Source organism: Drosophila suzukii, chromosome 3 (genome assembly GCF_043229965.1).
Source record: "Drosophila suzukii chromosome 3, CBGP_Dsuzu_IsoJpt1.0, whole genome shotgun sequence".
NCBI lineage: Eukaryota > Metazoa > Arthropoda > Insecta > Diptera > Drosophilidae > Drosophila > Drosophila suzukii.
In genome coordinates this window covers 13,942,500-13,958,453 of record NC_092082.1, presented here as the reverse complement: position 1 = coordinate 13,958,453, position 15,954 = coordinate 13,942,500, and the positions used below count along the sequence as shown (strand labels likewise).

The window sequence follows — 15,954 nt, the reverse complement described above, 5'->3', positions numbered from 1 at the left end:
CAAGTGTACCTCGAATAGGTACAGAAATGCTTCAGAGGTTATATATAGAGCTGAAATTTCCGGACGCCTTTCAAAACGCAGTAAGCTCTCGTTGCGAACGGACGTATAAACCTTTGCGCTCCTCCGTTTTATTTTATTCCGCGGCAAACATTCCAGTGGACAGTGGTGCACTTCAGGCCCAAGACCAACCTACATTTTAGCTCCCTGCAAACCCGTTTCTTCACCAAATAACCATGGCTTCCAACCGTGCAGCAAAGTCTGGTTTCGCCGCCGAGGCCCAGCGCAAAGTAAGTACTACAAAGTAACCCCACCTCCCAAAAAATAAGCCCCAAACAAAACAACACAGTATACAAATTTGCCAAAAACCCATTTTGCATGGGTGTGCGAGTGAGTTTGGAAGTTTGGAGCCAGCATTGACTTTATTTGGCGCTACGATACGACGCCAGGTTTTTATCTGCTCGCGCCAAATGCCAAAATTTAGCTAAAAATGGTCTTGAAATTGCCAGCCTCTAACAAGGAATGACCTCATTTCGTTGATAAGTCGAACAAGTATGTATATTCGGATAGATGTATGGGTGATGCATGCGTAATTGGAAAGCTTGAAGATGACTTAGGTGATTTTAAGGCATTGTCAGTGCGGGTGATTCAGTTTCAAGCTCGAACTAATAGGTGTCGAAAATATGGGAGCTCTGGAAGTTTCAAGTTTTGGTGAATAATATATTTATGACTTTCGGAACAGTTGAAAGACAGTAAATGTAAAAGTTAATTTATTGCTGTGAATAATAAATCTTACCATTGATATGAACGGGGGCTTAGTATTGGATTTATAAAACGATCTTTCATAGTACCAGTTATAGAGTTTTCACTGCAATTCGGAAGATATCCCGTTTTCGGATGATCTCAACTACATTGAAGTATTCTAGCTTCCCCCTTGTAAATTGACAACATTAGTTCCGTCCATTAGCAGCACTTTGCATTAAATGCACTCATACAAATGCATCGGGTTTTTGTGGGGGGTACTTGTAGTACTGCTCGTACCCTTCGACAATTTAGCCCTCGCCGAGTCGGGGTTACGCAATTCAAGCCGCCCCTGGACAAGCCAGAGTGAAATTGTATATGTCGCCGGCAAAGGGGATTAAGTGCAGTCCAACAAAACAACTACAGTTACAACATTTCCCAAACAAAAAACGAAATAAAAATGGGATTACCATTTAGCCGAAGTTGTATATACCCTTGAGGGTTTTTCCATATAATTTACCATGCTGAAATATTTTGTTTTTCTTTTGCTCGCTTATCTGAAAGTTTGCTACCCGGATTTCATTTTCTTGAGTCAGCCACTTACTAAAAGACCTTGTTTATCGGTATTATCTACAACAAGCACATTTTTAAAGCACACTTGTGGTTAAAAATGTAGTATCCGGTTAAATTTCTTATCTGAAAACTAAATTGAGTTTGTTTGCAAATTATTTAAATAATAAATAAATCAGATATTAGGTACAGTTTTATAACTATGGATTTTAAGTTTTGGGTTGGATAATGTTTTAATAATTTGTTTTAATGACTTGACAAGTTTATATGCATTATATTGTTGTTAAAACAACTATTTCCAAACTAATTACTTTAGGAACTTTTATATTATTGGTAGACCTCTTATACCACACCATTTTAAGCTAGTACATGAGGGAAAGCACTTTGATTTTTACCTTAGCTATAGGTTCGTTGGGAATAGGGATAGGAAGAACCTTGGGATAGGGTATAGTATACCAAAAGAGAAAGAGAGGCGAGTGTTATTTCAGTTTTCGCGATGCCTGAAAGCGCAGCTGCTGGCGCGACTTCAAACCGCGATCAAATGGCTCCCCAGGAGCTGAAGGCGATGATGTCATCCCTCCAGCTGCCTCTCCTGCGTCCTCCCCGACTCCTCCCCGAACCATCCAACTATAAGTCGTCGTTAGTTTTGAGCACTTTTTCGTTTGAATGAGTTGCCGGTTTCGGTCCCAGAGAATCACTCAATTCTACTGGGTGTACGTGGTTCGGGGTCTTTTAAGTTTACGGGTGACAGAAGGAAGAAGAGATAGCAGCACCTTTTCCATACACATAGGCACTTAAAAATGAGTATGTGGCGTAAGCAAACAGCAAAACAAAAGTGAGGTAAAAACGTAAGAAAACAACATTTTGGTTTGCCTCTTGGGTTCTCTACATTGGCGTGTGTGCTTTTTCCGACTTTTATGGCACTCACCTCACCGACAAATGAGCATGGATCTCAAATTTCGGAAGAGGGATACGTTGCCCCTTTAGTTTGTCAACCCTTCCATCGGATCGTACCACCTTAATTACGGAACCACTTTTCCTCAAACTCATACCACCAGCTGTCAAGTATAGTTATGGGTAGAATATGTAAGGGTTTCAAATTACCTCAAATTGTTTACCAATTTGTAAACAAAAGGATTCAAGGAAATTGGATAACAAAGTCAATGTGTCCAGGTAAATGTTTTGGAAAAATGTTACTATGAACCAAAGTTTTGGGTATCAAAAAAATAAAAAAGTAAAATAAATAATTTATCTCTATCCTAAATATGAACTTGTAGATGGTTAAACATTTTTGATTTACTTTGTTTTTTAAAAAAGAAATAGGTTATATGGCAAAGAATATTCGACTTAGGAAAGTCTGTCTGTAATTACTTTCTTGTCCCATTCCCTCCATGTTCGCAGCTGTATCTCAGCCATTGGAACATTGGCCACGTACTAATCACCTGGCCGCTTTTGGAGCCAAGAATCCACACTCAATTAGCAGTGAATATACGAAAGACTGTGTACATTTGTACATCCGCAGCACGCAACGTGTCCAACTCCCTATATCTACTATATGTATCTATAAAGGTAACTCTATCAGTGCGGGCGACACGTAAATGGAACACTTGGCCCACATGAGCTACCTCCTAGATGGGGATAGGTAAACCCTCTGGAACCCCCGTTGTCGAACCCCCAAAACACTTGTTGGCCGTCAGTCAGTCACCGTCATTTTTAGATAAGCCATAAACAGTCGCGGGAGGAGGTCGGTCGAAAGCGATTTTTATCATAAATCAAATGTTGTTTTGGATTTCCGGTGAAACTACTCCCAGTACCCAAAACACCTCGACAAGTAAAAATGGGGTTCTCTTTGTTTTGTGGCACCCCCTCCCAAATAAAGGCACTCGGACTTGGGCCTACAACTCACTCAACTGAACTCAACCTGGTCGTAAACCAGACTCAAAATCATATAATTGACCTCGTTACATTTTTGCGGATTTTGTTTATGTTTTTGCTGTGGCATTTTTGTCGTTTTTCCATTTATTTATCCACCCAAAAAGATATCGGTCAGCAATTGTCATGGATCATGACACATCGCGAAAGAAAGCGAAATCGAAACGGCCTGGTAGTGAATAATCACCAGATCTGGCCATTCGATGGATTGATTTTTGAAGCCGTGCTTACGTAATGGAGTGGAGTGTCTGTTTGCCGACTGGCGATGCGATGCGTCAACTGCCAGCGATCCCTTTCGAAATACACACATCTAACTAATCATCACCATCTACGCTAAAATATTGCCAAAGTTCAAATCCAAGCCATAACGATGCCATGATGTCATCGGCTTCAAAAAGCCATCAGCCAAGCGAAAACGTGCCCCTGTCTCTGGTCTCTGGTATCCTACAATGGATTATTATGCAATGATCATCAGTCTGGGTCCCTCGCGGTTTTTCGGGGTAAATTTATACAGATACTCTTCGGATGGGCGGAAACTTCCGTCAAATTGTTCAAAGCAAGAAACGTTTTTAGAATTTTAGAGCCACTTTGTTTCTCACTTTACTTGCAAATTATTTCTTAAAATAAAGTTGTCTTGACTTTACAGACATTACTTTAGAGTTATACCAATTCTGAAGAGTATAAATAATATTAAAACCAAATAACATTATTATTACAAGCTTGTTACAAAGCAGTTTTAAAATCTATCTTTTTCGATATACTGAAAACTTCCCGTGGTCTTTGACATGTAATTGTTTTTGGGAACCATGATCAACTAATAGAATTCTCGGAACTCGCACTCAATTGTGAAGATTGAATCATGATAAATAAATAAATAGTGGTACCAAAACAACGTTTTCACTTTTCAAGTGGCGTAGGTGTGAATTAAATTGAGTTGGCGTGGGCAGGCCCTCTCCAGAGAAACTTTTTACTTCGGAGTTAGGGTTTATGCTGACCCTCAGTTTTTTCGGGAGTTTTTTGAAGAGCCAAGAGTATGCGGGAAGATTGCCTTAGCCAGGTTTTAGGTCATTTTAATTTTAATTCCACTAAAAGCCAGCCAGGCTTGGCTTAGCATGTCTCGGTCACTAATGCGCATTGCGTGTGGAATGCCAACCACCCAGAACGTACTTGTAAAAGAGACCCAACCCCAAAATACTTTGTATATCCACATCATAGGCTGGGAAATTAATTAGGTTCTTGAGTCTAGCGAGCATTTCATTGTCACGCCGTTTTGTAATTGCCCGTAATCGTGGTTAATTCATCATGTGACCCACAGAACCAAAAAATAGCGCCTAGAAAAACAATTTTGGTCAGGAAGAACATAAGGAAACCGTTACGCCGACGTCATTTCTAACGGCAAACGATGACCAAGTTTTAAGTTCCGCTTCTAATTATTGTTATTCACATTTTTTCTCCTATCAACTGAAAGGTTTTTGTCTGGAATTCCTCACTCTCGATAAGGCAGTAAGTTCTAAACAGCTGTACATATGTTTTTACTAAAATATTATATATATGGGTGTACACCATTACTGGCTGTACTTATGCCCCGGCATTCGATCGCCGATGAATTTCGAGTCGACCTTATAGCGCTAAGCCATACAAAAAATACGAATGAAATTCGCTGACTGCTGACTCATTAAAACAACGCTAAAAATATTTTAATAAGCGGAGAGAAGAAGACGAAGCTTCGAAGAAACGGCAAAATAACTTGGCTATTCCTCACCATTTTTCATTTAGTTCCGAACATTGTTTGTCTGCCGGGACCACCAACTGCCAAAATTGGTTGGGACATGCTTGGGAAGAATTGGTTTTCGAAAAACGTGTAAAAAACGATCGGTATTCATTAGGCTCTTAACGGCTTTTGGTTTGCGATTATGTATGGATGGTATATGCATAAACTTGCCGCAGAATCCCATAAACAAATTTATTCCTAATCAAAATTTATTCATCTGCCCCGAGGGTGTCAATTTATCTGCCATCATCGGGGGCTCTAAGTTATGATCATCAACTTTTGGCTTCGGCCAGAATCTCTAACAGAATGTCAATCTGAAATTGCTTTTATTAATTGTCTCACGCTTCTTGGTGCTTTTCTCTCCGCTTCGATGATGGATGATGCTGTTATTCGGTTTCAATCTTTTCTCTTCTTATTTTTGGCTATTGAGCTCTAATGAACTGACCTCTGCTGTTAAATGCATGACCGTTATACCCAAAAATTCGGACAAAGCAATTTGCCCAACGGTCTACTGCAATTATCGATAATCTTTAGTTTTAGCCAGTGAAATTCAAAGATAAAGACATTTTCAAGTGATTACCATATTCTGCGCTTCTATTCTGCATATCTCAATGAAATTTCTATGGTTTTTATTGAGCTCAAACCACGAAAAAGTCGTAAATTTTCCATAACTACCGACTTCTGTTGGTTTTTGAAGAGGGAGAGTGGAAATTTGATGGAGTGGTATAATATAATGTGCGCAAAGTGCATTCACCTTCATTAAGTACAAACAAACACAGGGAAAGCTTCTGGTCTGTATTTCACTTTTTTTTTTACTGCATCGCCAACTCCTCCCCTTCAATCCCCTTCAATTTACGAGTTTGCATTTCCCCACGACTGGCGATAAGGAGTGGAATACAACTCAATTGGCGACAATCGTTCCATTTGTTTTCTCTGAGATCATTTATTTTAATAGACTTGCCAGTCAGAGCAAAAATCACACAAATACTAAAAAGTAATACAATTGTGGGTAAAATAATAGTTCTCTTGACTGAGTTTTGGATGGAAAAATTCAAAAGTTGTACTATTAAAACTTTTCTCTTAATAGAGTAACTGAAAGCTTGTAAATAATGGATTTTCCCACAAATAAAACTCATGCAAAAATAAACAAAAACGTGAATAACCTTTATCTATCCGTTATCAACTGTTACTTTTAATAGCTCTATAGACATATACCAAAGTTGCAACTTTTATCAGAACCTTTTTTATCACGAAGAAATAAAAGTAACTTCTTTTAGCATAGATCATCACTCCAAAATTAACCTGAATTGTGTATAGGTACTTGAACTTTGTGATAAAGTGTCAGCTAATCTGAAATCTGTTAGCGACAGCAATTCAATTCAATCAAATAAAACTAATAAATACGTGTTAAGTGAGTCTCTGCGATATGACCCATAGTTTGCTAAACATTTTGACTCTGATTTTTATTGGCAAGCCCAATGGAAACGCGACACGCAACGATTTTGCGGTTTGTTTTGGGACTCTGACTCTGGCTTTTGTGGTTTTGAGCCAATCGAGTGGAAATGGCAATAGAAGTGGGGGCCAGCTGGCTTGGCTCAACAAGTGGCTTTTTGTCTATGGCCAAAATCGGTGCGAAGGACGCCCAAGCGGCCGGTAAACTTAGGCCCAAATATGGTCAAGACGATCAGATTTAAAGCAGGCTATAGCTCTCAGTCGAAGCTATCGGCATTGGCAAATATGGAATACTTACACTTACTATTCAATAAAGAGAACATGCGAACGTGACTGACTTTTATAATTTGTACATATAGAATAATGGAATTGTGGGGAGTGGCGGCGAGAGAAATGAGAACCCAACCAACCCGATCGACCAATTGCAATCTTATCCTTATCGAAAGTTGAAATATAACCGCCAAATTGTCACGAGTGCGAGACAAAGGGAAAGGTGGAGAGTGTTGTATGTTTATAACCAATTAATGATAAGACCGCTATCGGCGATATTTCATGAGATAAGCGTGGGGGAAATGGCCCACAAATAGAATAATGGTCTGTACTTGATTTAACCCCCGATTTTGGCTTTAGTCTACCAAGTGCAGCAGTCAGGGAGGGATTAGCCAAAAATGTACCAGTCCAAGGTGGCTTTTATCCTGGAAATATTTAATTTAATTGATTCTTAACCATTTTAATATTTTTTTAGATCAACTCCAAGTACAGCGAGGAGCTGGCCCAGGAATCCCTCGAGTGGATCAAGGCCGTCACCGCTGAGCCCATCAACACATCCGGCGACACCGACAACTTCTTTGAAGTGCTCAAGGATGGCGTTATCCTGTGCAAACTGGCCAATGCCCTGCAGCCCGGATCCATCAAGAAGGTCAACGAGAGCAAGATGGCCTTCAAGTGCATGGAGAACATCTCGGCCTTCCTCGAGTGCGCCAAGAACTTCGGAGTGCCCACCCAGGAGACCTTCCAGAGCGTTGACCTGTGGGAGCGCCAGAATCTGAACTCGGTGGTTATCTGCCTGCAGTCGCTGGGTCGCAAGGTGAGCTGATTACCCTTGTATACAAAGAAAAATGGGATCAAAGATCAATTTAATAAGAAGAATGTTGAGTTTTTTTCTACTTTGATAACTTTTTTCTACTATGATAATATTTTGGGTATTTTTATAGTTCATCCATTATCATCACAAAAATATGTGTTCATAGGACTAATTCAAATTATTAAAACAATATCAGTCCTATGAAATGGTTAACATAAAACCATTTCTTTTCATTAAAATAATATTACTGTTCTGAATGAAACAAAAACGTAATGGTTGTGGCAAAGGTATTCAATTAGTCTGATATTTTTCCACACCATCCCAAAATAAATGTTTGATATATATGTTCATCTATGGAAAATCAAGTTAATAATGCCACTCCTTATCCTTATAGGCCTCGAACTTCAACAAGCCATCGATTGGACCCAAGGAGGCCGACAAGAACGTGCGCAACTTCAGCGATGAGCAGCTGCGCGCCGGCGCCAATGTCATCTCCCTGCAGTACGGATCGAACAAGGGCGCCACCCAGTCCGGAATCAACTTCGGCAACACCCGGCACATGTAGATCTGCGTCCTGCATCCAGGAGATCCTCCGCCCATCCTTCGCTCTCAGACATTCCGCAATAAAAGACCAAACCAAAATGCCAACCACTTCCGCAGCCGCTTTTGGGTTCCACACTTTTTACGATTTGAGCTAAATTTGGGAAGAGCCCCTAAATGATATGATACGGATATATATTTATGATACCAATTTGTATTTGTATTCCATTTGACCAGGCGTATGCTGTTATGTAATAACATAAACTACTTTAATTTAATATTATTAAGTACTCGTACATACGGATCTTAGGATGATTTATTCTATTTTCAACATTTGCATTTGCGACACGATCGTTTTTGGATAGTTTCGTTCCATATGAACCGCACTCAGATTCTGTGCCATCGAAGACAGTTGGAAATTGTCCCCATGCAAAGTGAGATAATAAGTGATCAACGGATCGAAATGAATTGTTTGGTGAAAGTGTCTTCTATCTCGTAGAGTAACGATTACAATGTTGTTTCGAACTAACCACCTGAATACCAATCAAAAACGCAGAGCATTTAAAATAATGTATTTACAGGCAGAGAAAATATACGTGTTACACACTTTTGAAAGATCTATTTTAAATAATGTCCCCTGTTGAAAATAAATAATTATTCTTTTAACATAAAATGATTTACTGGTACTTTTAATGGTCGTATGGGAGGTAAAATCTTGGATTCTCATTTTTTTAAATGTTCTATTACACATCTAAATTCAGACTACCTGCATTTTTAAACTAATCTCGTGGAATCTGTTAACTACTTCAATCAAATCTTATGTTGTTTCCATCCAACAAATATCTGAAATTCAAATGTTAACTGAATTTTTTGCTCTGCTGATAAGCAGTTACGATTTCGACCCCCTTTTGCTACTCCTATGGATCAGTATAATTTCTGAAGGTTTTTTGGTATATTTCCATTCAGCAATCAAGTATATTTCTGCGGTATATTTTAAGCCTCCTGAGTTGGCGCCAAATTTAAAAGAAAATAAAGTTTTGTAACAATTACATATAATTTATTTGATTTCAAAACAAATTAATTGTTGCATGCGTTGATATTTTTGACCTTAACCTTCCTTCGAACGATTCGATTTCAGTTGTAAATAAAATTTCGGGGCATCTAAAATATGCAGACATCGAATAACAATTATAAAATAATTTTATACGATCGCTTATATAAAATAGAACATATTGTACAGTCGTTGACAATGTGTGTTTGCTTTCGTGCAGACACCTAGGAGTATTTTGATAAAGATTCGAGACATCGTTAGCTATTTATAGACGAATATTCAGCAATTAAAACTAAAGCAATTATATTCGAGGCGGTAATACATGGTTGTTTCTATCTGTTCGCGAGTTTATCCCGCAATTGTAGACTGCAGTAGAAGTTCAGCTGCCACCTCTAGGCTCCAGTTGGTCTGCTGCAGCGCTTGTTCGCACTGTGGTCGCCCAGCCACGCCCAACCTCGCCAGCTGGTCGATCTTGTAGTGCCTCGTGGCCAGGCCCACATCCCCGCTGGCCGCTCGCAAAGCATTGCGTACATCCTGCTCCACCGCTGAGCTGCCTAGTTCCTGCATCAGCTGCTGGAGTTTCTCCTGCTCGCGACCGTAATCCGAGGGCACTGGGGCATACAGCTGATGGGCTCCCTCCAACTCCTGCTGTTGCTGCAGCCGCATCTTCTCCATCCGCCGTTGGATCTGCTGGGCGGAGAGGGGAGGTGGCGCCAGGGGAGCAGGTCGCGTTGGCCTCAGGTAGTCATCCTGGGTCACCTCATCGTATCGAACAGCTCCACTGCCGTTCGGGACTTGCCCGTAGTACGTGGATCCTGCCGTGCTGGCTGCCACTGCATCGTACAGGGAGGCGGATGAGGAGTAAACACTGTTCTTGGGTGCCACTACCCTATTGGAAATGGCCACAAACGAGTGGTTAGACTCTTGCTGCTGCTGCTGATGATGATTTTGGTAGACCTGCTCATCTGGCTGCTCTGGCGGCGGCTGCGCGTAGTACTCGGAGGACGTGGAGGCCACCTGCTCGTACCAAATGCGATTGACCACACTTTGCGTGGTTGCTGCCGCAGCTGCTGCTGCCTCCAAATTGTTTTGCTTTGGCGAGGCGGTCGACGAGGGACTGGAATGATTCGAGTGGCCTGAGCCGTTCTTTAGTGGCGTGAGATTCTGTTTGTATACCATGTCCTTGCTGGAATACATCTGCGTGGAATTGCGCTGGTACTCCTCGTGCGCCCGATTCTGCCCATTGCTGTACATGTCCTTTTCCAGTTCGGCGATAAAGGATTTGTCCAGCAGCACTCCATCAGTGGCAGGAGCTGGAATAGGCTCCATAGGCTGGATGCTGAGGGTGTCGTGTCGCTCCAACGCGAGGTTATTCAGATTTAGCTGCATGGCCGCTGACTCCAGGGCAGGTATGTTTTCTTTATTCGAGTTGGAGCCACCAAAAAGACTCTTTCTGACCGAAGGACTGTTATAAATGGGTGCTGGTGGAGGAGCTGCCTCTAGAGAGTTGTTAAAATTCGAGTAGATTGCCACAGCCGTTTCCAGGTTTGTGGTGTCAAAGGGATCTCGCTCCCTTACAGGCGTCGCTAGCTGCTGCTGGTGAAGGTCTCGTTTCTGGACAAACTCCATGGTATTCGAGTAAGTGGGTGGCATTTGATACGGCGGTGGCTGAAGGCGTCCAGGAGAAGCTGTCATGTTGGCCGGATCAAAGTCAAACTGTGGTTGCTCGTTATAGTATGTGGGTGAAACGTTCAGTTCCCCCGATCCACTGGATCCAGCGTATGTGGGCACATCTATAGGAGCATCCAAAAGGCAAAAAGAGCTGTCCGCCTGCAGAGATGAACTATCGCCTGCTCCCTCAACTCCGCTTCCTCCTGCCGAGGGTCGCATGTCGGGCGAAATGTCAATGAGTATGCCCTCCTGCTGGAACTGCGGCGGTGGAGGTCGCTGTGGACCGACCACTGCGCCTTTGTGCTTCACCGCATTGCGTCGATGAAGACCGGCCGCCGCTGCCTCATTGACCAGTTTGTTGTAGGCGAACTGCTTGCTGGACGTCGACTTTCGCTCCTTGGCGTGTGCCTGGCTCGTCAAAGAGGCGGTCTTTCGCTGTCGATCCTCGCCATTGGCCATAGCAGCCGCTCCACCCCAGCAGAAACCGAAGGGCGAGGACGACGAGCCATTGCTCATGCTGCTGCGCATCACCACATCTCCGGCTGCACCCACTTTCCGCTGCTCCAGCAGACTCCTGGGAAAGATTCCTATGTCGAAAGTGCGCTGGTTCTGGCCCTTGATTAACTTTAGCTCGTGGCGGCCATCGATAATGGCAATTGTATCGCCGGGCTCGATTTGTAGCCCCTTGGACTCGTGGTGACTTCGTGAGGCCCGCATCACAGGCGGTGACATACTGGCCAGATATTCTCTGTAAATCAAGGATAGGGATTAGACGAATCAGAGTTGTAATAACAGATTGAAACCTACTTGAGGGCGGCAAAAGTGGGTCGCTCTGCCGGCGTTTTATCCCAGCACTGCAGCATCATAGCGTAGACGTCCGGCGGACAGGCGTCCGGCTGATGGAGTCGCTCCCCCTCCCTGTCGATCTTGCGCAGGATCTGAGAGCCATTCAGCCCCACCCAGGGATCCTCGCCAAAGCTAAACATCTCCCACAACGTAACGCCAAACATCCAGGTGTCCGAGGCGTGCGAGAACTGCCGGAAACGTAGCGATTCCGGAGCGCACCAGGGAAAAGGCACCTTCTTGTGCTCGGACATAACATAGCAGTCATCCTCTTGTGGCAAGGCACGCATTAGGCCAAAATCTCCGATCTTGATCTTGTTGCCAGCTGCCAGCAGGACATTTCGGCAGGCGAGATCGCGATGCAGGAAGCGTTTCTGTTCCAGATAGGCCATGCCCGTCACAATCTGCACCGACCAGTTCCAGATGATGGTTAGCGATGTGTGGCGGCACTGTTTGCGTAGCGTGTCCAGCAGGGATCCTCGTTCCGCCAGCTCTGTGATCATCATCATGGGCTGGGATAGCACCACGCCGTAAAGCCGCACCAGATTCGGGTGATCCAGGGCGTGCATAGCCTGAACCTCGCGGAAGAAGTCGTCGATGATGCCCGGCTGGGTGAGGTTGTCCGACTTGAGCACCTTGACGGCCACCGGGATGACCTTGCCCGCTGGTGAGGCACTCCACTCGCCCCGTCGCACCACTCCGAAGGATCCGTCGCCCAGCTTCAGGCCCATTGTGATGTCCTTTTCGTGGATGAGGCAGGTTAGCTGGGTGCCATTGCCCTGAGTGGATTCCCGGGCGGAAGAGGACTGCTTCTTGGACGAGGGCTGCTTGCCGCCACCAATCAGCTTGGACAGGATGTTCTTGCGCCACTGGTGGGCCTTCTTTTTGCGCACTGCCTCCATCAGGCGCCGGATGGCCGGCTTGCCCAGCCCACATCGTTCCAGATCTTCGGGCAGCACGTAGTCGAAGTGCGCCAGCCGGGTCACCTGCAGGTCATCGCGTATCCTGTCCAGGAACTGCTCCAGCTGCACCTCGCGCAGCAGATCCTCCAGCCAGGCCGTCTCGCTACTCTGGCCGCCATCCACCGCGGAAGTGGAGGTCATGTCCTGAAAGAACGCAGAACGAAACACAATCAAATGAAGGCAATATCAAACACATAGTGATCGGTTAATGAACTTTGGTCAAGGGCACTGGGTCAGTTGCGCAATCACGTAATCCCCGCAGTAAGCGATAACACGGTGGGGAAACAGCGAAAGTGCGCAACATTTATGGGCAGTAAAAGCAATTCCATATGCTGCGATGTACAGAAGGTGGAGCCAAGTGCTCAGTGATTTCTGACGCCATAAAATACTAATGAAACTACGGGTTTAATCAAGTGGCTTGTTAAATATTTATAAATCAATAGTATAGGGCTATGATTTTGAACACTACAATAAGTAAACCTTCCTGGTTTAATCATTGATAACCTATTTTCTAAAAATAAATGTATAAAATATTTTTAGACTAATCTGAAATTTTTATTGATTGTATTACAAATGTCAACATTCTATGTTTGTTAAAAAGTTCATTGGCTTTTGCGTTGATATTAGCCCCAAAAGAAATTTCATTAATTTAATCATTTGTTTCGATTTACAATAAAGTCGCCCCCAAATGTAGTTGTTATTACTAATAGCTTATCATATCCAAAAAATCTCTTTTACCGCAATTGGTTTCTAATTAATGTCAATAACTATGAGTGGATTTGATGTAAATTGTATTATTATTATATTCAAAAAATTTTAAAGCAATTAAGTGTCACTTGAACCTTCTTGTTAAGCAAATAATTCCACATATAATCCGACGTCTACTTATCACATACGAATATTTTTAAAATCGTATAGAAACGAACAAATCCCTGATTCATTTATTTATAATTCCTCATATAATGAAATAATATAATCAAGTGACAAATGTAAATTTCCTATTTCCTGAAAGGGCACAGGAAGTAAGCTGAGCTAGTTGCAAGATAACTGATTTATTAAGTTAAATGAATTCAGACAAACGATTGACTTGTTGAATTTGTTGCTGTTTCCAAGGGGCCGATGCACACAAAAGTGGATTTGTGTAAATATGACGTCACGTTTTCTTGGAAATCCACGTAAATACGTTGCGTCACCTTATGAACCCGAACCTCCCTCATACGGAAGTGATATGAAAGTAAGGGGATTCGAAAGAAAAGGGGATTGGGATCTCAGAAAAGGCAGCTTGAACTCTGGCGCGTGCTGAAGTGGAGTTTATTTATAGAGCGCGATAAAAGGTGAGCAGATGGGGGTTCGGAACGAAAGCGATATGCATGTCCCATAGGATTCCCCTGCGGTGCAAAAAAAATTGAAACCCGGCTGCTAATTTCTATTGTTAACGAGCGAATAATAGAAATTACACTTTGCGGCGACAGTTTGAGTAATTATTCGGACGGAAACTGGAATTTAGCGGATGCGAGAGGCGGGCAGAGATGTCCAAAGAGACAACAACGCCCAGTTGAGAGCAGGTTATCAGCTGGGTAATTTAGATACAGTCGAACGTCCATGGATTAACATCTGTCGCTAAACAGAGTTTCGAAAAATGGTGACTTCGGGGTACAGAAATATCCCAGGTACGAACACATGTTGAATTTTAAATACAGTCGTAACTCTGTGATTTGAAAATGGGCGGCTATAGCATGTAATTCGATTAAATAATAGGAAATGAGTGTTGATAAAAGCAAAGGTTCGGTTTTGAATTTTATAAAGTTGATCAATGTTCCAATTAAGCATAAAAAACTTTGTTTGGAATTGGAATAAAAATCCGTCCTACGGTTAAAGTCCCATTTTCAGAAACTTCCATATGTTTATGTACTTTTTGATGTATTAGCCAATTATACATCATACATCAAAAATAATTATAAAAAGATCTTTATATTTCTTATTTGAAGATGAATATGATGCATATTATCCTATAGAACACATAATCTAAATTGCATCGGTTATTACTTTGTTTATGTTTTCTGCTTTTCAAAACAATTTTCTTTACCAAAGATTTTCTGTACAACTATTAATATTTTAAGTTTGCATGGGTTATTGCTTTTAAAGCTTCGCTATAAATGGTATTATCGAACTAAAACAATGGAACGAACTCATGCTGCTTTCATGCTTTCTGCTCTGCTTATAGGATAGTCCAATTAATCGGAGTTTCCTGGTATAATTTATAATAAGCTGTTTGGTAACCATAGGTATCAACTCTATATGTAAATATGGTTAGGGACTTTTACTGCGTTTGATTTATGGGTGCTTCACTGTGTGACAACCATCCCACCCCGAAATGCGTAAAGGGGCTAGGTCCCATTTTATTGTTTTTTGTTCGAACATTGTAACATTTCCCCGAGGTGTTCGAAAGGGTTTGTTTTTCTTTGTTTTTTTGGAAACACTCACCGAATATTAAGATCCGCAGCTGCTGCGACGCGGGCAGAGGACGTCGACGTCGCTGCCTCGCTGCACTTGGCTAAACTTGCGAAAATTGGCAAACTTCCTGTCTGGAAGCGAACAGGTTGGCCAGACAAAAGATGAGGCGGCAGATGGAAGTGCGATATATGGAGATTTCCTTCTTTTCTGGCTTAAAGATGTGAAATTCGATATGCGTGATGGGCAGCGCAGTTGCAGTCGGCGTCGCCGTCGCTGTTGACGTCGCAGTCGCCGCCAGGTAAACGAGTATGCGTGCGTGTGTGTGTGTGCTGCTTTGTTTACACTCGCCAAATGAGCAGCTGTCTTTTCGGCTGCTGAATACGCTGGCGGGAGGTAAGCGGTCCCCACATGACGCAGACACTTAAATATGAATTTATAGTGCACACACGGGGAAAAACAATGAATATTTTGCTTTCAACACACAGCAGAAAATTCCCCTCCTCCCCCGCCCCCTGTCGTCACAGGTTTTTGCACAATTTCACACACACACACCCATTCGCTGCACGGTCGTTTCTCCGTGTGTGTGTGTGTTTAAGCGTTCGTGTGAACGGATTGAAAAATGCACGAAAAAACGCAGGTGCCACAAAACACCGTTAGAAATGTAACTTTTCACTTTTAACTTCACTAGATTCCTTGGAATCCATGCGAATGGCTTTGTTATTCGAGAACGGAGGTCGCTAAGCGAAATTAACAGCGTTTAATTTGCGATTGAAAATGCGCGACAGAGTTTGGTATTTTTTCTAGCAGCTGATGCAGCAGAGATGGAACTACAAGTCGATTTTTTTACAATACCATCGATGCTTATTGAAACCGCAAATATCGATAA

At 42.6% G+C, this 15,954-nt stretch overlaps 2 protein-coding genes across 3 annotated transcripts; one reads left to right on the top strand and one right to left on the bottom strand.

Moving 5' to 3' along the window:
- The first annotated feature begins 65 nt into the window (after positions 1-65).
- On the top strand, positions 66-8,760 carry Chd64 (calponin 3). Of its 2 annotated transcripts, none has more exons than XM_017077119.4 (3): positions 66-287; positions 7,209-7,550; positions 7,942-8,760. In XM_017077119.4, exons 1-3 carry the CDS (start codon positions 234-236, stop codon positions 8,110-8,112), a joined length of 567 nt encoding a protein of 188 aa, XP_016932608.1. In that variant the 5' UTR covers positions 66-233; the 3' UTR covers positions 8,113-8,760. The 2 variants fall into 2 exon arrangements, with proteins under 2 accessions (XP_016932608.1, XP_016932609.1); XM_017077120.4 differs by lacking the exon at positions 66-287 and adding an exon at positions 6,998-7,146.
- A 362-nt stretch (positions 8,761-9,122) lies between these two features.
- Positions 9,123-15,895, bottom strand: Ack (activated Cdc42 kinase). The gene is made up of 3 exons (XM_017088168.4): positions 15,099-15,895; positions 11,617-12,758; positions 9,123-11,557 (listed from the first exon to the last, which is right to left on the bottom strand). Exons 2-3 carry the CDS (start codon positions 12,753-12,755, stop codon positions 9,487-9,489), a joined length of 3,210 nt encoding a protein of 1,069 aa, XP_016943657.3. The 5' UTR covers positions 12,756-12,758; positions 15,099-15,895; the 3' UTR covers positions 9,123-9,486.
- Positions 15,896-15,954: the final 59 nt, after the last annotated feature.